This window comes from Gymnoscopelus microlampas (assembly GCF_963454915.1).
Source record: "Gymnoscopelus microlampas genome assembly, chromosome: 8".
NCBI lineage: Eukaryota > Metazoa > Chordata > Actinopteri > Myctophiformes > Myctophidae > Gymnoscopelus > Gymnoscopelus microlampas.
Window position 1 is genome coordinate 36886848 of NC_139945.1, and position 24722 is coordinate 36911569.

The following is a 24722-nucleotide window of genomic DNA, read 5'->3' on the forward strand; positions in this document are numbered from 1 at the left end:
AAGGACAAATGTTGCAACAGTGAAGGAATCGTAAAATAAATACTAGTATGCTCTTGACAAAAAAATATTATTCTTTAATTAAGCATGCATTACAGAATAAATTAACACCAAAGCTTGTTACAGTCAGTAAACTCCCCTTTTCTCTATAAGGTGCTGGGCAGATATCACAAGTTCACATATAAATGGTATGCAATCATACAGCGCTTATCCAAAGCATGTGTATATGCATCTCATTGCACATGGCAGTTGTGAATGGTGTGTAAAACGGTGTATAGTGAGGGCAACTCTCAAGCTTGAGCTCAACCTGTGACATACTGTGAGTCCAAACATTACTGCTACTGGCATTGGAATTAAATAATTTACATAGACGTTAAACATTATCAGCAATACTGCACGCATGTTACATTAGACACATGATAGCAAACATTAGGTTGAGCCCATAGCTTTGTGTGTGTGTGTGTGTGTGTGTGTGTGTATTGGCAGTGCCTTAAGTCACATCAGATTCCCATCTAATTGACTGCTTTAAAGTCACTGAACAGTAGCTATGAGAACGTGTGTGTGTGTGTGTGTGTGTGTGTGTGTGTGTGTGTGTGAGAGAGAGAGCGCACTCAGAAGAATAAGAAATCTTAAAGCTAAAAACATGACTGTCAAACATTGTAGCTTAACACTGTTTAAATACAAGCTGACCTCACACATATGAATATATTAGTAATAAGTAGTCATACAAAATTAAATAAAAAGGTTACAGGATCCCAGTATAACAGTTCCCAAAATCATTTTAATGAAGAAATGGTGAATTTCCTTATTAAATTATATTTATGCAATGATTTCTGGGAAATCGGTGCAGATCTTTAGGTTCTTCTCTCTCTATCTATCTTTGTTTTTCTTTAATGGTACCAAGGTCATTCCAAGCTGAGATGCATTTTGGAACTCTGAGTGTGGTTGTTGTGGTGATGGGTGTGGTAGTTCAGTGGGGCTGGTGGGTCTTGGCCAGGTCCTCCATCAGTGACATGAACTTCTGGTCCTCCGGAGGAGAACTACGGCTCCAGGCCAGGGGCAGGTGGGTGGGCACCAACCTCCGGTCTACACACACACACACACACACATTTAACCATAAAAATGCCACTTTTCCTCATGGGGATGAGAAACATTTTCCCACAAGGCAGATCTTATCGTCGTGGGAACTTTTGTTCCCCACAAAGATAGTAAAACCTTGTAGATAAATATTAACATGCATGCAGGAATATGCATTGTGACCTCTTAAACCCAATGTACTTCGTTGACCGGGGTCCCGCAGGGTTCTATCCTTGGCCTCTTCACTGAACATAGCCGGTCTACAAACTCAGCAGGTAAAGCTATTTTTGCTGAATGTTCGCCCATCTTAACAGAATGTTCGACTAATAAGAAATGTCCAGGATAAGGACGCCAGGGTTCAAGTGGTAAAATGTGATGCTCAGGCAGAGGTTTTGTTTAAAATATGAGCTATCTTTAAGCAGAGAGAGACCAAACAGATATCTTGACTTCCATGCAGTATATTCATATGTTCTGGGTAATCACAAGTTAGGTGGTTGTTTATGTCACTAAGTGTGACTTTCCCGGGTCACTGAGGACATTTTACTAAAGTGTGTGTGTGTGTGTGTGTGTGTGTGTGTGTGTGTGTGTGTGTTTATAGGGGCGTGCCGTGCACTGTACTCTGGCAGTATCTGGCACAGAGCAGCCCACTCCAGCTGCAGTGGATGCATGCCAGTCCTACACACACACACACACACACACACACACACACACACACAAAAGCACGCACACTTCATCTGTGGCCCTCATCTGACCTACAAATGACAAACACTGTATTGAGCCAGCTAACTCATCTCCTCTCCTCACTATGTCCTACCCAGTAATTGTTGCATTTCTAAAAGGCATCAGGTTTGCTTTAACAGAAAAGACCTGAAAATTGATTTGATTTATTAGTTGTTGTTTTTTCAGTTCCTACCATGGAAGAAGCTTCCACTGGGATTGGTGGCTGCGGCCTCAGAGATGGCCAGCCACACCACGGTGTCGGCCCCCTGCTCTGGGGTACGCAGGTTCTCCCTCATAGAGCGATGGAAGTCTGGTATGGCATTGGCCACTACTGGAACTCCAGAGAGCGAGGGGGATAGCAGGGGGGGGGGGGAGGGGGTCAGAGAGAGACAGGGAGAAGAGAGAGAGACGGGGATAGGAAAGAGAGAGGGAGAGAGATAAAGAGACAAATTAATCACCCTGGATTACAAAGTAAAATTCACAGTGTTGACTTAACTCTGGAAAAAAAAATGGGTCCATAATACATTAATAATAAGGTTTTTAACGTAAATGCATTTGTGGTATACATGCGTGCGTGCGTGCATGCGAGTGCGCGCGTGCTTGTGGTACCTGGAGTGTCCACCCAGCCAGGGTGCATGACAGAAAAGTTTATGTTTGCATGCGCCTTGGCCAACTGCTCTACCATCACCACCTGCTGCCTCTGAAATACACACACACACACACACACACACACACACACACACACACACACACACACACACACACACACACACACACACACAGGATGATAGGGGTCTTTGCTCAGGGACACTTCGACACGTAAGCTATACTGAGTGGACCGGGGGTCGACCCGGTGACCTTCTGATTACCAGATGACCTCTCTACCACTAAGCTACAGCCGCCCCAAGAGAGGATAGATAACACAAATGGTGCTTAAAGCTGCTATCCATAAAACACTAAGTTGACCTATGTGTATGGTAATGTTAATACAATATTACATTAGACACTCTTGATGAAAGTCCAGAGGGACCGAAACGTCTGTCAGTTTGAATAAAGGCAGAGGCTGCTGAGCAAGAGCAGTCGCACACTGCTCTTGCTCAGCAGCCTCTGCCTTTATTATTTTTTCATGGAAATACTTTTTTCATGTTTGCTTCAAAACGATATTAAAAAAACGATAACACGACTGCAGCGGTTGTAGTTGTCTACCTGTTCTTCTATGGAGACATTCTGATCCTGTGATCAAGTAGGACCACTACTGGTTGACAAGAGGTATTGCATGAAGGTCAAAACACAAATTTTGCTCTGCCACCAAACAGACTTTCTGTCTTCGCTCAGCAGTAGAAATATTAGCACTCATGTAGGGAACAGTGTTTCCGGGGAGGACATTAAGGTTATGGATTGCCGCTTCAAGTAGTTATGTAGGTGGTTGAAGGTAGAAAGCCCATTATCCTTTCTTACCTTATTCTGGGCATAGACCATGGTACCGTCATAATTTCCCCTCTCAGACTGCAGGTTGCCTATCCTCAGCTTCTGAACCAACATGCCCCCGGATGACACCGTGACCTGAGCACGGAGGGATGGAGGGGAAGGGAGGAGAGGAAGAACGATGACAGAGGAAATGAGGGTAGGAGAAGACAATTGGATTCTCACTGGAGAACAATAAAAAGAAACACAATCGGGATGAATTCATTCTTCCAATGTATTCAGGCTTCAGCCTGAATACATTGTGTGGCTCTAGGAACAGACTGTACAGTATACACATACACAGTAATATCCATAGTGCTCAATTAACACAGAGAGGTGTATTACCATGTACGGATTTCTCTCTCTGTCTTTCTCTTTTGCTGCTTTATCATTTGATAGTGGATGTTTATTGTGCCCACTATGGCAGTGGGTTCCAAACTTTTTGTGCCAAAAAGTCAAACTCTCAAGGCACATATACATATTAATATTTGTGCAAAATAACACGTTTTATCACACTTCTTTTTTTATTTAACAATGCCAAATGAAAACATTTTTTTTGGGGGTATAGTATTTGCCTAAACAAGTGTAAACAAAGTACTGATATAGTGATATAGTTATTTTAACTTTTTGTAAAGTTGTATATTTTGCAATAATAATGTGTGTACAATATTGAGTTGAGACACTCACCACTCTGGGATCTGTGCTCTTTTCCAGCAAAGGAATGAGGCTCTTGGTGAGAATGTAAACTCCTAAAAAAAAGAACGGGTCAAAGACAAATGAACACTTTCATAGTTCTCTGCTTGCTGTTTTCAAACTATTTCTGCACCTTCCTGGCCAGTTCAGGTCTTTGGTTTATTCAATGTAGTACTTTGTTGTTAACTAGTTGTACGAACGCTTGTTTTATTGTTGTATTGTTTTATTGGATCTTGTTTAGTCGATACAATTATTTGTTTTAGCTCTTGCTCATTTGATTTAGCTATTTTGTCTCATCTGTTTAAGGAAATAGGTAGCTGATATATTGCACTTTTACCTTAGCGCTAGGTATACTCTTGGTTGCTTGTTTTTTTGCAGAAAATGCACTTAAGACTTCTGGTGATTAGTAGTTTTCGTTCCCTACCTATGTTGAATGCACTTATTGTAAGTCGCTTTGGATAAAAGCGTCTGCTAAATGACTGTAATGTAATGTAATGTAATGTACTTTGGAAAGAGACAGGAGGCAGAGAATCAGGACATTATGGTTATAACTGTATCTGATACTTCCCACTTTAACCACTTTCAACCTGGTCCCTAGTTTGGGTCATGTCATTATAGTTTATGTATAGAAACATTGATGTGGATTGATCTGATACACAGCATGCAGTCTGATTTCTCATATACCACAATGTCTCACCCACTCACCCAGGACATTGATGGCGAAGCTCTTCTCTAGTCCCTCTGCGTTCACCTCCCTCTCGCTCATAATGCAGCCAGCGTTATTGATCTGCACACAGTACAACTCGTTAAGGTACCAATTATCACAATTTATCGCAAACAGTAATAAGCTGATATTCATGTGCAGAGATGGGCAGGCCGTAACCTGTGCTGTCACCCAAAAACGACAACCTCATTGTGTTAAGCACAAGGCGGTCCTTCTGAAGGACAACTTTTTGTCAGACCTTCAGGCTGTTGAACAGGCACTGTTGTATATCGTTGCTGCCGTAGATCTGCCGTAGATCTGCTACTTTTGCTATTTTTGAATTTGAACCCTGAAAAGTAACAGTTTTGGACGTATGAGGTTTCCACCCGACAGAGACAATATGACTCTTACTTCCACAAGAGACTGTGATTCTCTATCTACTGCTATATACCGTTTATCTGCTGCTAACTAAGTGGTATCTTGCTTGCACAAGAGGCTGATATTCTGCCTAATTTGCGTGTAACATTTTTAGCACACATCTTAATATATTTGATATTGTTGTGCTGTTTCCTTTGTTTCATTCTCTATTCTTATGACTATATTTGTAAATAAAAGCACTGGGAGCTTGTATGGAAAATAATAATTTAACACACTGTTTTATATCTATAAACTTGTGGCGTGAGCGTGACAATAAACTTGAAAGTGAAGGAGTTGACAGAGGAAATGAGAAGTGGAAACTCTCAGGATAAGTGGGGATGAACCGATTAATACACATTTACAGGGGATTGTTTTGATACTCCTGAAGATGTCAGCATATTGTGAGAAACTAGTGGCTCTCACCAATACATTGAGGGTTTTGTACTTCCTCTTGAAGGCCTCAGCGAACTCCCAGACCTTACGGGTCTCAGTCAAGTCCAGGATGTGCACGAAGATCTCCTGCAATGGCACAAGACTTCAGGATGAATGCAATCCGTATCCATAGCAGCAGAGGTAGTTACCGTAGTGACCCTGCCTTCTAGTTTCTGCTTTAACCCTCTACGAGCGGGAAAGCTAGAATCTGTGTCATTTTTTGGCTTTTCAGATTTCTTTGGCTATTAAAAAATAGCAGATATACAAGTTCATAGCGCGGCACTCAGTGCGCGCTATAAGCTTGTAGATCTGCTATTTTTTTTTTAATCATGAACAATTTGTGCAAGTCTTTGAATATATATATATATTTTAAACCAACATTTGTAACTCAAATCTTTGCTTCTGGGGGGTTCCTGGAACATATATTTGAGCACCGCTGATATATATCAACATACGTTTTTTCAAGCCATTTGTAGAATCGGCCTCAGGTCTTAAAAGGTTAATTATAGAAACATGAGTCACACTGTACTTTGTTCCCTGTCTCCTTGACAATGTCGGCCCTGGCCTCCTCAGCCTTGTCCTTGTTCCTGCACACCATGTGGATGGTTCCACCTGTGAAGAAGGAAGTAGTGACAATGGAATATGAAGGCTCCAGAGCTGTTCTATTCCGCACTACGACATTATGATATGTGTCGATCACATCACTGTAACGTCCAGATGATGTGTACCTACCTTTCTTAGCGATGGCCATGGCCGTGGCTTTCCCAATACCACTGTTAGCTCCAGTTATCATGAAGGAGCGACCTGCCATGGACACCTCCAGGTCCTTCTCCACAAACCTCTTGGAGGACGACAGAAAGCCATTCCTGAAACACACACACACACACACACACACACACACACACACACACACACACACACACACACACACACACACACACACACCACACATGGAGTGGTGATATTGAAATCTTACAGTAGCATGTTGGAACACTTGTTAGAACACTCACGATAACTTTTTTAAGTAAATTGAATTATAGTTTAATTAAACTACTCCTCGTTTGGACTGGGGAGCCCCTGGAACCAACAGGTTCAGGATCCCTGAACCCCACTTTGGGAACCACTCGCTTGTAGGGGGCCGAAATGAAAAAAGGATGCATCTCCCTTTCTCTCTGTGTCTGAATCAATGTGTTTGTGTACGTGACAAGAGAGACACAGACACGCTCTGAGCAGTCGGGTCAACCGGGGACACTGAGTGTGTCACTTCAGTTTTACTGTAAAGATCTGATGAGGGAGAGAGCGTGCCTTGCATCATCTGGGAGGCAGGAGTGCTTGGTGTGTGTGTGTGTGTGTGTGTGTGTGTGTGTGTGTGTGTGTGTGTGTGTGTGTGTGTGTGTGTGTGTGTGTGTGTGTGTGTGTGTGTGTGTGTGTGTGTGTGTGTGTGTGTGTGTGTGTGCTTGTGAGAGAGAGGCAGCGACATTATGGACCTCAATTCCCCCCATTGTCCTGAGTGCACCATTGTTAAGGCGGCAGGCAGCAGGGGATGAAGGGAGCATGGTGCCGCCGTGCTTAGCGAGTTAGGCTAAATGGTGGCTCTGTTCATGCGGTGTCATGCAGGGAGCACATTAGCGCAGGGTCAGCGCGGGTAGTGAGACTCGCTGCTATCTGGGAGGAAAAACAACACTGGACAAAAGGGAGAAGATGTGAAACAAGCACAAACACACCTCTTTACAAGGCTTGGCTTGGTTCACACACTGTTGTGGAAACACTTTATATTTGATTGATAAGCTAGAGCTCCACTGTGATTATGATAGACTTGGGGCCTCACAGAGCACCTGTTCAGTTACATTATAGGTCTGATACAGAAATCAATCATGAAACAAGTCATCGATCAATCACAACCATATTGTTTCTGTTCAACTGCCCAGGGACTACAGATGGAAATTAGCTATAGCTAAATCTGGTACAAAGTATTCTCTTTGCTTGACATTAATGTATTTTGTACACGGTCCCTAGCTGATACAAATACAATCTTAAAATGTCATTGAATAGTCATTCAGACATCAAGCAGTCATATTCAATGAATTATTCTATTCTATTATATTCAATGCACACTTGAGCCATCTAGGCTGATCCAGTGGTGATGCCCAAACATTCTCCATCTCACTTGCATCTGTTCACCTTGAGTCTTTTTTTATTTGAACATTTTATTGGAGGATAAACTCCTTGAGATGCATCATTTTGTTTTCCAGGGGGTCCTCAGGCACAACGCACAAACAATGTTACACAAGTCATCTAAAAAAACTCAAAATTAATAAATAAAAAGAGCTATCAAAATCTAAATAGGCCTACAATCAATTATAAAAAAAAAGAATCAAAAGCAAGAAGAGTTAGATTTGAGCGAATCAAGCTAAGACATTTTGAAAACAGAAAATGAAATAATTGATCTAAGTAAAGTAGGTTAATTGTTCCAGTCAGAAGGTGCTTTAAACTTAAATGAACGTCTCCCAATTTATTTCTGTATACTAGGTACCTCAAAAAAAGGTTGTTGAGTATGTCTTAATGGATATCTTGAACTATATGGACGTTTTCTTGGTTGATCCTATATACACAGTAGTGATCTCACCAGGATCTACTGATGATTGTTTTTTTCTTTAATAAAGTTATTGGTGTAAAGCCTCTTTAAGTGTATCTAAGTGCTATATAAGTGTGATGTATTATTATCATCATCATTAGACATTTCAACCATCACATCCTACTACTATAATGGAAAGTTATTTTAATAATAAAGCAATCTGTCATAAATAAATTGATTATTTGATTGATTGATTTTACACCATAAAATAATGGTAAAATAAGTGCTCATTCGTTCGTTTGTTTTATTTATTACTGAACGGTCTACCTGTAGGTATTTTGTTGCAGTGTTGTTTGTCTCAGACCTAGGACCACAATGAAAATAAGTCGCAAGACTTATCTGTGTCTGTATCGTTGACGTTTCTACGATGAACATGATGTAACATGTGTTTTTTCCTGTATAACGTCTAATAAAATCAAATCAAATCAAATTCATCACAACTTGTCTGGACCAAATCATCCTGAAGTTGCCTCATTTAGACCTGAGGCCGATTCTAAAAACACCTTCTAAATCTAAATGTTTTCTGAAAAACTTCACATTTTGTTGCATAAATTTGGAAAAAATGTATGTTGCAACAACTACACACAGAGGTGTTCCCGGCTTGAAAGATATAATAACGTATAGGTGTTCCAGGTCTAAATGGGTTATATTTATCCAGCAGCTTCTCATTTTAGAATGAATAAAGATAAAGATGAATGCATATAAGATATTTTTTACCTAATACATCACTAAACAGATTATTTGATGAATACAAATGTTTGATTAAATGTTTACCCCTACCTCAAATGAACCAAAATATTTTTAAATGTATTTTTTTATAATAGCCATGACTTATCTTGCTTACATTTTCATAGATGCAGACATTTAGACATTAGACTGCGGAATCAATGAATCTTCCCTTTAACACAAAGTTGAAAAGTGCATCTTTGATGTGCACATTAATAACCATGAACCCTTTATACTTAGTAAAACAGACCTGAGTTGCACTGTACTTGGTACTTGAATTATTTAATCCCTCTACACCAAATCTCTTTGCTAAAAATAGCCAATCAGTCTGATATTTTTGGCAAATATTCCCCCATGAATAGGGATGCTGGAGTTCGAGTGGTTAAGCAGCCTACAGGACAGAACAGACAGGTTTTACTTACTTGGTGAATTCAGTGACTCCTTTGAGGAACCAGGCGGAGTTGCGGTACAGAGACATGCTTTATCTCCACAGGCTCTTGGTCAGCGGGGCGAGCTCTCCTCCAGGCTTTAATACTGACCAGTACCACGTGTAACCAAGGGATTCTAATGAATTTACATAGGTGGATGACACACTTCCAGAGGCCACCAAGCGGCGAGACAGAGGGCTGAATGTGTTATGGCTATAGATGACAATAGATGCTATAGTGTATAAAGGTCACCAGGGTGATTCAACTCATTTCAACTTAGAGCACGTTTAAAATAGCTGAATGCAAACAACTGTTTGGGAACCAGTGGTCTACACTGGTTCTTGTAGACCAGCTTGTAGATCTGTTATTTTCACTAGTTTGGGTCCCAGACAAACATCTTGAGCTAAAAAGCTTTGGAACCACTGCTTTAGACCTTCAATGGGATGATGTATAGCCAGGCTTATTTCTGGGCTTATTTCACACACATTGAAGAACATAATATAACACCACACCGATGATGTGTGGCCTACAAGGTCCAGTGGTGGAAAACATACTTTTTTTAATAAAAAGTAAAAGTATCAATTCTGCAATGTAGCAATACTTCTGTTACAAGTGAAAGTCTGTTGTACTTGAGTAAAAGTACAAAAGTATTGGCATCAAAATGTACTTAAAGGGCAAAAGGTAAAAGTAGTCAATATGCAGAACAAGTTTTCAAATGTTTGAAATATATAAAAAATCTTTAGAAAATAGCAGATCTACAAGCTCACAACGCGTCGCACCGCAACACGTTGTGAGCTTGTAGATCTGCTATTTTCAAATTGCCAAAGTATATCTAGGATACTTACTTTCCTTTTTTCTCTCTCTCTTGTTTCTTTGTTGCTCTTTTTTAATATTCAGTGTTTTGCTTTGTGATTTCGAAGAAAGACATTCAAAACATATTCAAAAAGAACATGACTAAAGTAAAGTAAACATATATAGGATGTATAGTGGGCTGAAGTGGTATGTTTTGTGATAATAATCAAAATCAACAAAGTAACTAGTAACTCCAACTTTCAACAGCTGTCACAGATTCCCCAAGGGAAACTGAAATTCAGTATTTGTGAGATGTGTTACTACTAGACATCTTTAATTTATTCCCAGATTTTTTTAATATCCCCTGACTCTAATAAGAGTCACTAACCTAAACAAACCATTAATTTCCTCATAACGGACGCTGAAGTAAGAGAAGTTGTTGAAGTGATTATTTACAAGTACAATGTTTTTGTGTGATTGACACACAAACACACACACACACACACACACACACACACACCGTAAGGCCACTGCAGCTTCATCTCTGCCACTAACGTTGTTTTGAAATGTCGGCTCCTGGAATTTAATAACAATAAGTAGATAGTGAGTTCATCTCGGAATGTTTTGGGAACACTACATCTTGGTGTTCTTCTCCAATTCATAACCCTTCTTTCAGTGCCACGAAGTCACCACTGACCAGTGACCGGTCAGAGCCGAGGTCAACATGTTGTTTGAGACATTTGGACGCTGTTTGTCCAAAGATAAACTGTCACACCATCTTCATCATCTACATCATCTACCATCATCATCCTCATCTGACGACGACGTAATCATCACTCTCATCCAATCCAAGAAGTTCACCTTCGCCCGGAAACTCATCTATGTCACATCCTATGATGTCTTTGTTTATGTTACCTACCGAACAGTGAGGATAGTGCTGTGGAAACAACAGCAGAGAGCCATAATCCCAGGCTGCAGATGAGCAGAGGGCGTGGCAGTGTCTTGGGAGTTGGGAAGGTGTTGCCAATGGTGTAAAGTAACTAAGTATATTTAGCCTACTGTAGGCTACTGTACTAAAGTCCAATTTTGAGGTATTTCTTTACTTTAATGGAGTATTTCCAATCTTTGATACTTTTATTTACTCCACTACATCTCAGAGGCAAATATTGTAAGTAATCTGAATCGAATAAGAAGTCCCGCACACTGTAGCCTATCTTGTTGTGGCAACTCACTTTTTTTATTTAATGACAAACGTTTCGATCCGTCTGGACCTTCCTCAATAGTGTCTTACAATACTGATCACTTTGTGCTCTTATATACTAACACTCCATCTGGTTCACAGGTGTGAGACAATCACACTCCCAATGGGTAAGTAATCCCAAATATTAAGTAACCTACTTTTACTTAACCACATTATTTGAAAACTTACTTATAGACCCCTTCACAGACGACGTCACACTGGCTCCAAACGATCTGGCTCCAAATGAAACCCATTCTGTCAGGTCTCGCTAAGACGCGCCTCACTAGCCAACACACAAGAGAGGATTGGGGTGCGAAACAAAAAGGTTGAGAATTGATTGCATGAAACAATCACCTGTGCATCCAGTCTCAATGTTAGTAGGCTAAACAAATAATTGGTCTATTAAACTAACTAACTTACTTAGTTACTATTTTCTCATGAATTGAGTACGTGAGGTCAGGACCCCTATTGAATCAAGCCGAAAGGCTTCTTTGGGCTTTTCATCCTTTTTAGTTGACCTTGTATTTTAAACTGTACTACCATGTTCTTTTTTTTTTACTCTGCAAACTTCTAAATGAGAATACAAGTATTCAATCAAAAAAATAGGCTATACTTTGTAGATTTAGATTATTATTACAAATACAAATTTCAGCCATTTGAAAATACTACAAGCTCTCAGTGAGCTTGTAGATCTGCTATTTTCAAAAGATTTGTATAGTACATACATTTGTAAAAAAAAAACTTGCGAAATGGGACATTCTGCATAATGAGTAGGACTTTTGGACACTTTAAGTACGTTTTGATACCAATTTAACCAACTGTTGTACTTTTACTCAAGTCAATTTTGAATTCCGAACTTTTCCTTGTATAAACAGAGAATTTCTTCATTGCAGTATTGATACTGTTACTCAAGTAAAAAAAGAAATGAGTAGCCTACTTTTTCCACCACTGCTGCGCACATGTGGTGTTGCAACGCACGTTACGCAGAGAGCGCAGAGCTCAGCGATGTCACCACGTCCCGAGATACACAAGAAATAACAGCGTGCTTTTAAACCGTGGATTCTTGAATCTTTACACCGATCTAAGACTGCTGATCTCCATTTACCGTGACAAAATGGTGAGTATTTGAGTTTACATAGATTACATAGGCCTATTTGGCCAGTGTACACTTTAGGTTATTATTTATTAATATCGACTAGTCTAGACTAGAGTAGGCTACACCTGCACCTGGGAAGTACTGTCTGTAGGATACTCTCGGAGGAAAATGAATGCAGGAACTCATTGCAGTGTAGGCTACAGCCAGTGGTGGAAAAAGTACTCTTTTTTTTTATTTTTACTAAAGTTAAAGTATTAATACTGCAATGTAGAAATACTCTGCAAGTAAAAGTCCGGAATTCAAAATGTACTTGAGTAAAAGTATTGGTATCAAAATGTAGCAGATCTACAAGCTCACAAATATAAAAATAGCCTACCTATAAAATAAGTCCGGAATAAAAATAGTCCTATAAAATAGGTAGGCTAAAATTAATGTATGTATGTAATACAGTCTGCAAAGTAACAAGTAACTACATTTTTCAAATAATTGTAGTGGAGTAAAAAATACCAATAGGCCTATTTGCCTCTGAAAATTAGTGGAGTAGAAGTAAAAGTATAACAAATTGGAAATACCCCAGTAAAGTAAAAGTACCTCAAAATTGTACTTAAGTACAGTAGCCTACTTGAGTAAATGTACTTAGTTACTTTACACCACGGTGTGTGTATAGCCTACGTTTGAGCTCATCTGGAGCATACCAACTCTCTTCTGTTCTTTTCATTTGCTCAGATGTTAAGGAAATTCAAATTAAATTGAAACTAAATTAGTTTTTTAATTAAGTTCAACAAATAATGAAATATGGCACCTTGACTGTTTGTATCTATATCAGATAAGCTGCTTCTTAGCTCAGAACCTTTTCATCATCACAGGTTTATACTCTTTTCACCAGGTCCCTGTTCTATGTTCTATTTGAAGTGTTCCTGGTAGATTGCTAAATGCACCAGGTCAAAGATCTGTTATGACTCCCTGATAAGAGTAGCAGTGCATTCAGTGTTGCACGGACCAGTGCTGTAAAGTAACTAAGTACATTTACTCAAGTACTGTGCTTAAGTGCAATTTTGAAGTGTTTTTTACTGTCTTCTGTATGACCAATTTTCTATACTTTTACTTCTACTCCACTACATCTCAGAGGCAAATATTGTACTATTTACTCCACTACAATTATTTGAAAACTTTAGTTTCTAGTTACCTTGTAGATTTTGATAATTATTACTAAACATAACATACATTACCCACTTCAGCCCTATATACATTTCGACCATTTGAAAATAGCCGATCTGCAAGCTCACAATGCGTCCCGATGCAACGCATTGTGAGCTTGTAGATCTCCTAATTTCAAAAGATTTTCTATACATTTCATACTTTTGAAAAGTTGTGAAATGGGATTCTGCATATTGAATACTTTCTACTTTTGGTACTCTTATTATTTTCTAGGTAGAAAGTACTAAAATCCTAAGTGTTAATGTATCCATTTGTAACTATGTGAGTGTACAAATGTCACCAAATGGACTCTCAAACTTAAATGAACACTCAAGATTTGACAGTGTAATCCCAGGTATGTGGAATGAGCACTTGTGGCTAGATGTGTTTTGATTGCAACACTGACTGTGGGATTAAATGTCTATGTTGTAAGCCAGGTAGAGCAACTGCACAGCGGGCCCATTATAGTTAAAGGTGGTGTAAGTGGTATTTCTTTGTTGAAATAAGTGTTTAATAGCAATATTTTAGTAGTAATCATTGCTAGAGTGTGTGTTGTGTTCAGTAACAGGCGTCTCCCAGTCTCAGCTCTTTTTTTGTAAACAGAAAATTCATTTTCAGTTTGGGATACCAATTTGATCCAGTCAAAATTGGAACTGGTATAACTGAAACTGAAAAATGTTCCTTGTGGGGTTTAGTTCTCTCTCCTGTTTGGATAACATTTGGGAATTTGGTAACCCAATCTGAAAATGTTCTAAAGAGTTGGAGAAATGGGGAGACCCCTGTTATTGAACACACGCCCTCCATCTCTCTCAAAATGAATGCAGAAACTCTGTACTTTATCCAGAGGATAGCAAAGTGATTTACATTCTGACAAACAAAAAAACACCTGTACAAACAGCACATGTTATTAATATTAATGTTTTGGTGACAGCAATATGTGTGCGTGTGCGTGCACATGTGTGTGTGTGTGTGTGTGTGTGTGTGTGTGTGTGTGTGTGTGTGTGTGTGTGTGTGTGTGTGTGTGTGTGTGTGCACGTGTGCGCGCTTGTGTGTGTGTGTGTGTGTGTGTGTGTGTGTGTGTGTGTGTGTGTGTGTGTGTGTGTGTGTGTGTGTGCACGTGTGCGCGCTTGTGTGTGTGTGTGTGTGTGTGTGTGTGTGTGTGTGTGTGTGTGTGTGTGTGTGTGTGTGTGTGTGTGCACGTGTGCGCGCTTGTGTGTGTGTGTGTGTGTGTGTGTGTGTGTGTGTTTGTGTGTGTGTGTGTGTGTTTGTGTGTGTGTGTGTGTGTGTGTGTGTGTGTGTGTGTGTGTGTGTGTGTGTGTGTGTGTGTGTGTGTGTGTGTGTGTGTGTGTGTGTGCACGTGTGTGTGTGTGTGTGTGTGTGTGTGTGTGTGTGTGCACGTGTGTGTGTGTGCGCGTGCGTGCGTGCGTGCGTGCGTGCGTGCGTGCGTGCGTGAGTGAGTGAGTGTGTGAGGATGGGAGTCTGTGTGGACATACCTGTGTCTGTGTGCATACATTCATGCCCATAAATCCGTAGCTACACATTAACTACATGTTGATAGCATGCTTGACATGACACTGGACACAAAAGAATGTCACATTTGTTCTGTAGCCTCGTATTATCCCCCTTATCTCAAATAACATTCAAACTCTTTGTGAAACTTTACTTAAGGTGTATATAGGACATACAGAAGTCAATACAGAATTTAGCTCATCAAAGCCCTTTACAAGAGTTTCTCCCTTGGGCCAGCCTGGTCTGTGTACCAGATAAAACATTATGTGGTTAGGTTACAGACCTGGGTTTGACCCCAGCTTGTAAACTTTGTCATATCCCTGCTTTTCGGTCTCCAGTAAAACAGATAAGCAATAGATAGACATAGGCTAAAATAATCACACACAAAAAGAAAGAAAAAACTGACATTACAATAGGATCTACATTAGGGATTTCTTTTATATAATATGATGCTAAACGATTGTTCGTTTTTTGATTTTATTTGTTTATTTATGATTTTCATGAAATTAAGTTATCCAACCGATGGAGCCTGACATTAAATGGTCTGCCTTCATTTACTTTCTGTCTAGATTAGATTTAAATGCAGATCTGAGTTTAGGTTTAAATGCAGATGTGAGATAAATAGTAATAAAAACAAAAATTGCATTTACATACCAAATAAAAACAGAATTTAGAAGAGGAAAATAACCTATTAATTACCAGAGAACTGTAGCAAATTTAGAGGAGCTAAACAATTTACACCCAGTCTAGTAAAAGTGTGCATACATTAGCCTAGTTAAAAGTATGGGGCCTGGGCCGCGGCTGTGGCGGTCCAGGCACCCTAGGCTGCAATGCCAGCCTGACAGCGTGTCGCGGGTTTGAATCCCGATCTCAACGACCTTTGCTGTGTGTCACTCACCATCTCTCTCCCCATTTCCTGTCAGTCTGCTGTCCTATCATTAAAGGCATAAAAGACCAAAAACAAATATAAGAAAAAAAAATACGGATGATGATAATAATCAATATATAAACCCTGAGAATTCGTAACCAAATAACACGTTAAAAAGCCTGTGAACAGAACCTATAGCAAGTTCTTTACACTTGGTAGTGAAGTGTCCCAAGACTTCACACCCGCACATGACTTAAAAATGCTGAGGAAACATGTTTGTTTCCTTCTGCTGCTGCTGTTGTTAACCACTTAAACCCTCTATGCCCTTGTATCTCCCAGGGCTCTATACTTGGTCTGCTCCTTTTCCCCTCTACAGAAAATCATCGTAAATAGCTGATCTACAAACTCACAATGCACTGCAACGCAATATAGATCTGCTATTTTCTGTGAATGTTCATGGCATGACATGGTCAAACCGGATAATAGTGTTTAAGTGGTTAAAAGTGTTACTATTTACTTGCGAGTACTGACAACTTAATTTGCCATTTTTGTGCCTTTGGGATTGGCTCTTGAGTTAAGCATGCAGTTCCCTTGTTTCTTGCTGAAACCAGACTTATTATCAGGAGGGGAAAACAACACGAGCTCCAGCCTTTGTATTGAATGCAGAGAGAGCAACTGTGGTTTGAGAAGAGAGATATAAATTAGGGAAATTATGTAGGCATAAAAAAGGTCACTTTCTAATGAAGGCAATTGGGCATGTGCATACTCCTGAACAGTTTAGATTTAAATGCAGATTGGGAGTTTCTGGGTTCAGCCCGCAATGGAGTAGACCGCAGTCCCACAGCTCCCGATTATTATTATTGTTGTTAATAATAATAATGACACTATTTTAATTGTGACTTTATCACATACTTTAAAACCATACTGAATGAGACAGCACAACATGGGGATTTAAATGCATATTGGAGATGAGGTTCAACCCCTTAAGCCCTCTAGTCTAGATTTAGTAAACTGGACCGGAATTGGCTCTGCATTTGGACTGCTTTTTTTCCATCTACACCAAATCTCTTTACCAAAAATAGCAAATGTGTTCCCGCCAGAATATGGATGGTGGGGTTCAAGTGGTTAAACACAGATCTTAACAAGTCTTTAGTCTTCTGGTGTCTTTTTATGTTGTCTGTGTGCAGATGCACTTCCTGCTGCTGTTCAGCCGCCAGGGGAAACTGCGGCTACAGAAATGGTTCACCCCCCTGACGGAGCGGGACAAGAAGAAGGTGATCCGTGACATGACCATGATGGTGTTGGCCCGCCCACCACGCTCCTGCAACTTCCTCCAGTGGAGGGACCTCAAGATAGTTTACAAGAGGTGATGCGGGTGTGTATGGGCATGTGTGTGTGTGTGTGTGTGTGTGTGTGTGTGTGTGTGTGTGTGTGTGTGTGTGTGTGTGTGTGTGTGTGTGTGTGTGTGTGTGTGTGTGTGTGTGTGTGTGTGTGTGTGTGTGTGTGTGTGTGTGTGTGTGCGTGCGTGCGTGCGTGCGTGCGTTATATACATGAACATGGATGTATGTGTTTGGATTGGCACGTAGCAGTGTCTGACATTTTTCAGTACTACCCTTTCTTCTTCTTTTTTGTAGCTTATGTCTTATTATTTTCCAGGTAGAAAATTCAACAAACAAAAGAACAAACACAAGAAAGACACATACACAGAAAGGAAAAATAAAAAGTAAAGTAAAGACAAACAAACAAATTAAAATAAAATTGTGATGAGGTGGGCGTTATATTACAATACAATATATTACAAAATGTTACTGAATGTTCTTCTTTTTTCAAATGCAATGAGTTACATTTCCCAATACAGTAAGACGTCCATTGCTTCCAGTTCTTCACATATTGTTCTACTCGCAGCCTAAGAGAGAAGGTCAATTTCTCTATAGAGTCTATCTCGTTGACTACTGTAATCCAATCTTCTTTAGTACTACCCTTTCTACTTGTTGAGACAGACAGTTTTACAACTGAGCTGAACACAGGAGGGAGTGGGCAGCTTTCTGAGTATTTCCTCTCTGTGTGTCATGGGTTTCTCTTCGTTTCCTTAGACTAAGCATTAACATTTCTTCCAAATTCATTAAAATGCTACTGAACTTAACTCAACATTTGAGTCAGTGTTAAACATCACTGTGCGCAGGGAGGCAGGAGACAGATTTGTCTCATCTGTTTAAGAAAGTAAGTAGCTGATATATTGCACTTTTACCTTAGCGCTAGGTATACTCTTAGTTGCTTGTTTTAGAAGAGAATGCACTTAAGACTTCTGGTGATTAGTAGTTTCCTTGCCTACCTATGTTGAATGCACTTATTGTAAGTCGCTTTGGATAAAAGCGTCTGCTAAATGACTGTAATGTAAATTGACAAAACATTATGTGCACTGATATTTAGTATATTTAGCAAGCAGGTTTCTGCGCATTGATTGTCATTTCTTTCTGAAATGAATGGAATCATAATTCCAGGATGAAGCCTAGTGATTTTGCTGACCCTGTGGCCTTTCCCTCTAGTGCAGTGGTTCTCGAAGTGAGGTACGGGGACCCCCAGGGGTCCTTGAGGGGGTTCCAGGGGTCCCCAGCAAAATGTGTTGATATAGCCTAAAAAAAAGATTAACCCTATTCATCGGCTATACAAGCTTAAAATGTGTGCTTGTAGATGAGCTATTTTCAGAAAATTGTGAAGATTTTTAAATATTTTTGAAACATTTTAACAACACAAATCTTGTATGGGGTCCCTGGCACCACATATTTTCTGATGGGGGTCCACGGCCAAATACATATTATTTTGGGGGAAAATGACATGAAAATGTTTCATAAGTCACTGCTCTAGTGCCACTCTTCGGCCAATTTCCAGTTGGGTGTGAGGAGCAGCACGGACTCTAGGGGCCGCTATGTTGAGCTTTTAGATTCCTTGTTTCAGAATCTAACATGAGCACCACAAGCAGTTTGGGGGAGTTTGAGAACTGCTGCTTTAACCTTTGATGTGGTCTGTTCCAGGTATGCCAGTCTGTATTTCTGTGCTGGTCTGGAGGACCAGGACAACGAGCTGCTTACCCTAGAAGTGCTGCACAGATATGTTGAGCTGCTGGACAAATACTTTGGCAATGTAAGCAAAACCTCACCAAATTGAGCTGGACTTAGCTGGCAGATTGTACTGGGTGTATACATGTAGGACCTGTTAAAGTCAAAATATATGCACGTATTGCTACTGGTGATAGAGTGTACAGTATACCTATTTAACTACATACCTATAACTACATGCTTTTATGTACATATTGATCCATATTACTGTTGATACTCTGTATGTCTAGTATGCCCTTTTTATTGATGATAGATTGCATATTATATTTATGCCTACTGTATGTTAACAACTACTGTCTATTTATATGCCATTTTTATTGGTGACGGCCTAAGCCTCTATTTCTCTCTACTTATACATTATGCATACTCGACCAGCCCGGCGCAGAGGGCCTGGTCTGACATTAAGTCAGTAAATCTTTTTACTGTCTTTTATACTGTTATCCTATTTTAGTGTTACCCTGCCACTTATTCTGCAATTGTTCTCTACCCTTTCCTGTATCTTTGTTTCATCTTTACTGTGTTGCTGCTATGACAACTGAATTTCCCTCAGGAACATTAAAGCACACAGGATGCGTTTGTGTGTGTGTGTGTGTGTGTGTGTGTGTGTGTGTGTGTGTGTGTGTGTGTGTGTGTGTGTGTGTGTGTGTGTGTGTGAGTGTGTGTGTGTGTGTGTGTGTGTGTGTGTGTGTGTGTGTGTGTGTGTGTGTGTGTGTGTGTGTGTGTGTGTGTGTGTGTGTGTGTGTGTGTGTGTGTGTGTGTGTGTGTGTGTGTGTGTGTGTGTGTGTGTGTGTGTGCGCGCGCGCGTGCGTGCGTGCGACTGTGCGTATGTATGTAATGTAATAAATAAAAGCTGTGTCGGGTTTTGTAATGTTACATATTGGCAGAATTGGCTTTGTTTACATTCATTTATGTGCTAAAAGAGTGACTTTGAAGCCTGTTTCACTGTGTGCACTATTGAATATATCATGCCAATATTTGGAGTTACAAAATGGCAAGGTAGCTACACAACCCATTACGTTTTGTGCTTTTGTCTGTAGTTAAACAGTTGAGGTGTTCATCTATGTCCCATCAGGTGTGTGAACTGGACATCATTTTTAACTTTGAGAAGGCCTACTTCATCCTGGATGAGTTCCTGATGGGAGGAGAGATTCAAGAAACGTCCAAAACAGATGTAGGTGTGTGTATTGAGGAGGCTGACACACACCAAGAGGTACACACGTCACATCACACACCTGACATGAATAATAGTTCATCCTCATATGTGCAAAACTGTTACTTTTCAGGATTCAAATTCAAAAGTATCAAAAGTAGCAGATCTACAAGCTCAAAAGAGCTTTGAGCTTTGAAGCTTTTGAGCTTTGAGCTTTTGATACTTTTGTGTGACGCTGCTGTATGATCAATTAGGAAATTAATTTACGAAAAAACACAAAAAGTTAAAATATGGAGATAAGAGGTTTCTGCCCGATAGCAACGATATATATATTATAACATGCATACTTTCTTCACAGACCATGGAGGAATATATGAGTAAACCTGCCTACTGAAGCCAACTGGAAGACCATGATGTTCAAAAGCACTGTTTTCTACTGTACAATACTTCTAAACATGCACTGTAAGAACTATTACTCTGTTATTATTCTGTTCATAGTCATCATCGATTCATTTTGTATGAGCATTTGACCAAGATACCTATCTTAGCTAATTATGTTTTTTTAATACTGTTTTGTTAAACAGAAATGTGCCTGTCCAATGCCCAGCTAAGTGCCTTTCAAATGTCAGACTTGTGTTTCTCAGGGTACAGTATAACACAGGGGATAATGGGCAGGAATTAAACTGGTCTGAATATTTAATACAAACCTTTTTTTCATCTGTATTATTACACTGTAATTATTACAATAATACAAACTGTCCCATGTCAGGCTGCACTTCTACTTCTCAACTCTGATTGTGTCCTGTGCAGTCCTGTTGCCATGGTGTCCAACTCTACCGTGTGGTTTGTTTCTGCATGTTCCAGAAGTTGAACTTACTGTAATATAAGGCTGCAATGTACAATAAAGCTCCCTTATGTACTTCAACAACTGCCCACTGAGCATTTTTTGGGCTATTAGACGTCTAAAATACGTCTAAGGGCTAGGCTAAAACGGGGTTATAATTGATTAGCTGTTTTTTAAACGTCTATTTATAGACCGTCTATATTATAGCAGTTGAAATGACGTCTACAATATACAGTAGACGTCTATATATAGACGCTTAAAAAACAGCTAATCAACGCCTAGGCTAAGCCTAGACGTCTAAAAAACTTTCACCGTTAGACCAATTATAACCCTGTTTTACACGGAGGTCTAATAGCCGACTAGGGTGACACTGGGTGACTTCAACCTGACTTTATTGATGTCAGTCACAAACAGAATAAACTATGTTGTGGAGCTAAATCACCCATTTCTGTGTTCAGCAAATGAAGAAACACTACACAATACGGAAATAAATAAAGTTTTATTATGCTTTATTGACCTCAGTTATGTCACATATGAGCACACTTAAGAAGTAACTTATGAAGAACACGAGTGGACCCGAAGGATCCAACACTGACTGGATGTGCGCTGAAATGCCACGCTGGTGAGCCACAGGTATGATTGGTCTATTGTAACTGGTGCTGTTGAACAACTAACCTACGTATATAAAAATAAATAAATGAATAGATAAAAATAAAAACATCAAATTAACCACAAAACCAAGTTACCACCACATATAGGGCCTAGGCATCGCTACATAATTTAATCATAAAATCAGTAAATCAATTGGTTGTAATGACCAAAATCTTGTAAACTCTTAGAATGAACTCAAAGCAATATTTTCACAATTTTGAATATAGGGCTTGATATAAGTTTACCAATATATAAATACATAAAGAAATGGACTCTGTGACAAAGAGGGAGTGTTCACATTGTATTTCCCCAATCACTTGCATTGAACAAGCTCTGAACTTCATATACTCTGGTATACTGTTATTATGAATTCAATAATAAAAGGGTCAGAAAAAATGTATAGAACAAATGTGGTATTGTATAGGTTCTTCGATATGAAAAAAATGTCTTGGACAAAATGCAAGTGAATGAGCTAGAATATGACTAACTCCTCATACAGAGGCATGGAATCATGGTGAGTCAATTCAATATATGTATTTATACAGTACATTTGTAACTTGATATCAAGCCCTATGTTCAAAGCTGTTAAAATATTGCTTTATGTTGACTGCATTATTTATCTTTGAAAATACTTTAATCTGATTCCTCTCTATCCCCACAAAAACTACTAAATATCTATATACAACCCCACAATATGGGCCTACAATCCTTTGACAGATTTGTCATCAACACTCTTGTCCTCTGTCTCATCGATTTCTGTGTTCAAGTAACTTAGGATTTTTCTCAGTGCCTCGTCGTCCAAACTCTGCGCTTGGGTATTGTCACCCATGTCCTCGCTCTCAGACTGTCTCTTTTGATGTGGGCTTTTCTCTGAGTCCATTTGATCTAGGTAGTCCTGTATCATCTGCTCGAATGACCCCAGCACAGTAGGACCCCCCTCATTGGGGTCAGAGGCTCGCTTTTGGCCAACCTTGTTGTAGTACACAGTGTCGGGATACTGTGCCAGCATTTGACCTGCCAAATATGCTGCAATTTCATCCTCACCCACAGTATCATCATAGTCGTCCTTTAATTTCTCGGCTGGGAGAATGTAATCCTCTTGCCACGAAGGCGGCGTATTAAGTCTTGATTGAGAGCTTTTACGGTGCTTCTGTTTCTTGAGGGGAGCCGTGTTGTGATTTCCCATACTTCCCAACCCGAGGATGTTCAGTATCTCTTCTGTCTGCAGGTCATCTAGAGTATTACTGGTTTGTGTGTCAGGGAGGCGTCTGTTGTAGAAGTTTGCTGGAGGGCTCTTGTGTGTTGTTTTGTGTGAGGCCATCTGAGAGAGTTTGTTTTCTAGCCTGGCCAAATCACCGTCCTTTCGCAATTGCGTCTGGCTTCGTGGAGGTGATCTGTCTTGTTTTGTCAGCTCTCCTGTCTTGAGCATGTCCAGCAGGTCTTCTGGTGGAATCTGGAGCTTCTGGGAGATTTGAATGAGCTGGTAGATGGCCTGTGGGTTTATATTGTCACTGTACTGTGACTGAGCTGCCCTTCTCTGAGCTCTCTTTTCTTCCTCTAACTCTCTTTTCTGCTCCTCTTCCTCTGTTTTCTCCAATACTTTCAAAAGGTAATAGTCCACCAATTTAGCAAAGTCTTCTGGGTCATCTCCAAGACCAGTGTGGCTGGATCTTTTCACTGGATATCTCTCATCATCTACATCATCAGCTTCCTCTGGGTCATCATAAAACAGGTCTTGGTCGACCTCTCGTGTGTTGTCTCTCGCTGCCTCCTCTTCCTCCTCTCTCTCCTGCTCCTCCAGCGGAGACCATACTTCTCCCCCAGCTATGTCTTCGTTAACCAGATTTCTCACATTAAAGATGTCATTGTCTCCCTCTTCCTCTTCTTCATCGGCCATGTCATCGCCATTGTCGCCCTCAGTCTGGCGTTTACTAGCAGCATTGGTGTTAGCCAGCCTCCCCAGTTCCTCGAACAACGACTGCAGAGTGGCCAGGTTCTGAGCGGTGTACTTCTCTTCCACATTCTCGTTCATGCGTTTGAAGGGGCTCTCGTGGTTCAAGGCCTGCCCTTCCTCCTCTTCCTCCTCCCCCTTCTCCTCCTCATTCCCATCAGCCTCGTCATCATCCTCAAACGGGGGATTCCTGTGAGGCCTGGTGGCGAGCGGCTGCCGTGTCCAGTGGTATGCAGCATCCCCCTCATCTGTCACCGTCCTCCCACCTTTGCTGAGCGAGGGGAAAGCGCCATCATCAGATCGATGCGCGGCAGGCTTGGAGGCTTCCTCTGTCTGCTGGAGGCTGCTGAGCACCGCCTGGAGCCACTCCTGACTCTTATCCTCCTCGTTATCCTTTTCTTCCTCCGCCCTCTCCTCTATATCATCCTTCCCAGCCTGGCTCTGGGGAGCAGAGGCCATTCTCAGCATGGCGCGCAGCTTCTCCGAATCGTCCATGTCAGTGGCGTCGTACTCTGAGGCAAGCGGCATCTGTAGCTGGGGCTCTGCACCGCTTCTTTGGTGGATGTTCTCGATGTACTCTAGGGCTTTGAGCATGTCCGCATTGGGGGGTTGGTATGGATCATCTGGTTCACTGCCCCTCAGTCTGTGTTCTCTGAGAGAGGCCCCCCTGACGGCAGAGGTGCCAAGGAGGGGAATCAAAGAGAGGAGGAAGATGGTCCCTGCTGTGGATGCTGGCATGGTATTGCCTGGAGAGGAGATATACAGTAGAGGCGTCAACGCTGACCTTTACACATGAAGATAACAGCTTCACAACAGCCATTGATCTGGCATTTATGAAATGTCCTTTGCTCTTATCTACAGTTTAAAGGTCTGGTCTTGTGATACAATCACACAATAATGTTTCATGGACAGATGATTTAGGAAAGATGGGTTTATTTAATTATTATTATTATTATTATTATTTGTATATGTCTGCATTATTTTCATCATTATTTCAGCCTGTATCCTGCTTGCCC

General features: G+C 40.5%; 3 protein-coding genes across 4 annotated transcripts in view; 1 reads left to right on the forward strand and 2 right to left on the reverse strand.

The window, feature by feature from the left end:
- wdfy1 (WD repeat and FYVE domain containing 1) overlaps positions 1-21250 on the forward strand; it is a 44688-nt gene extending 23438 nt beyond the window's left edge. The window contains exons 1-5 of one of the 2 annotated variants that reach the window (XM_084065119.1): positions 12324-12441; positions 17182-17360; positions 19027-19135; positions 20183-20320; positions 20619-21250. In XM_084065119.1, the coding sequence (XP_083921245.1) occupies positions 12439-12441; positions 17182-17360; positions 19027-19135; positions 20183-20320; positions 20619-20654 (465 nt within the window). In that variant the 5' untranslated portion in view covers positions 12324-12438 and the 3' untranslated portion in view covers positions 20655-21250. Of the gene's footprint in view, positions 1-12323; positions 12442-17181; positions 17361-19026; positions 19136-20182; positions 20321-20618 lie in introns of those variants that run through there. The other variant, XM_084065120.1, reaches the window with a different exon arrangement.
- On the reverse strand, positions 968-9342 carry dhrs12la (dehydrogenase/reductase 12-like a; the record flags this gene model as incomplete). The annotated part of the gene is made up of 10 exons (XM_084064490.1): positions 968-1083; positions 1988-2125; positions 2404-2494; positions 3253-3357; positions 3946-4007; positions 4657-4738; positions 5495-5590; positions 6033-6115; positions 6236-6369; positions 9287-9342. The coding sequence occupies 10 exons, from the start codon at positions 9340-9342 to the stop codon at positions 968-970; spliced, it is 963 nt and encodes a 320-aa protein (XP_083920616.1).
- A 1205-nt stretch (positions 21251-22455) lies between the features above and the next one.
- LOC311050566 (secretogranin-2b-like) lies at positions 22456-24444 on the reverse strand (the record flags this gene model as incomplete). The annotated part of the gene is made up of 1 exon (XM_084064652.1): positions 22456-24444. One exon carries the CDS (start codon positions 24442-24444, stop codon positions 22456-22458), a length of 1989 nt encoding a protein of 662 aa, XP_083920778.1.
- Between the last annotated feature and the right edge of the window lie 278 nt (positions 24445-24722).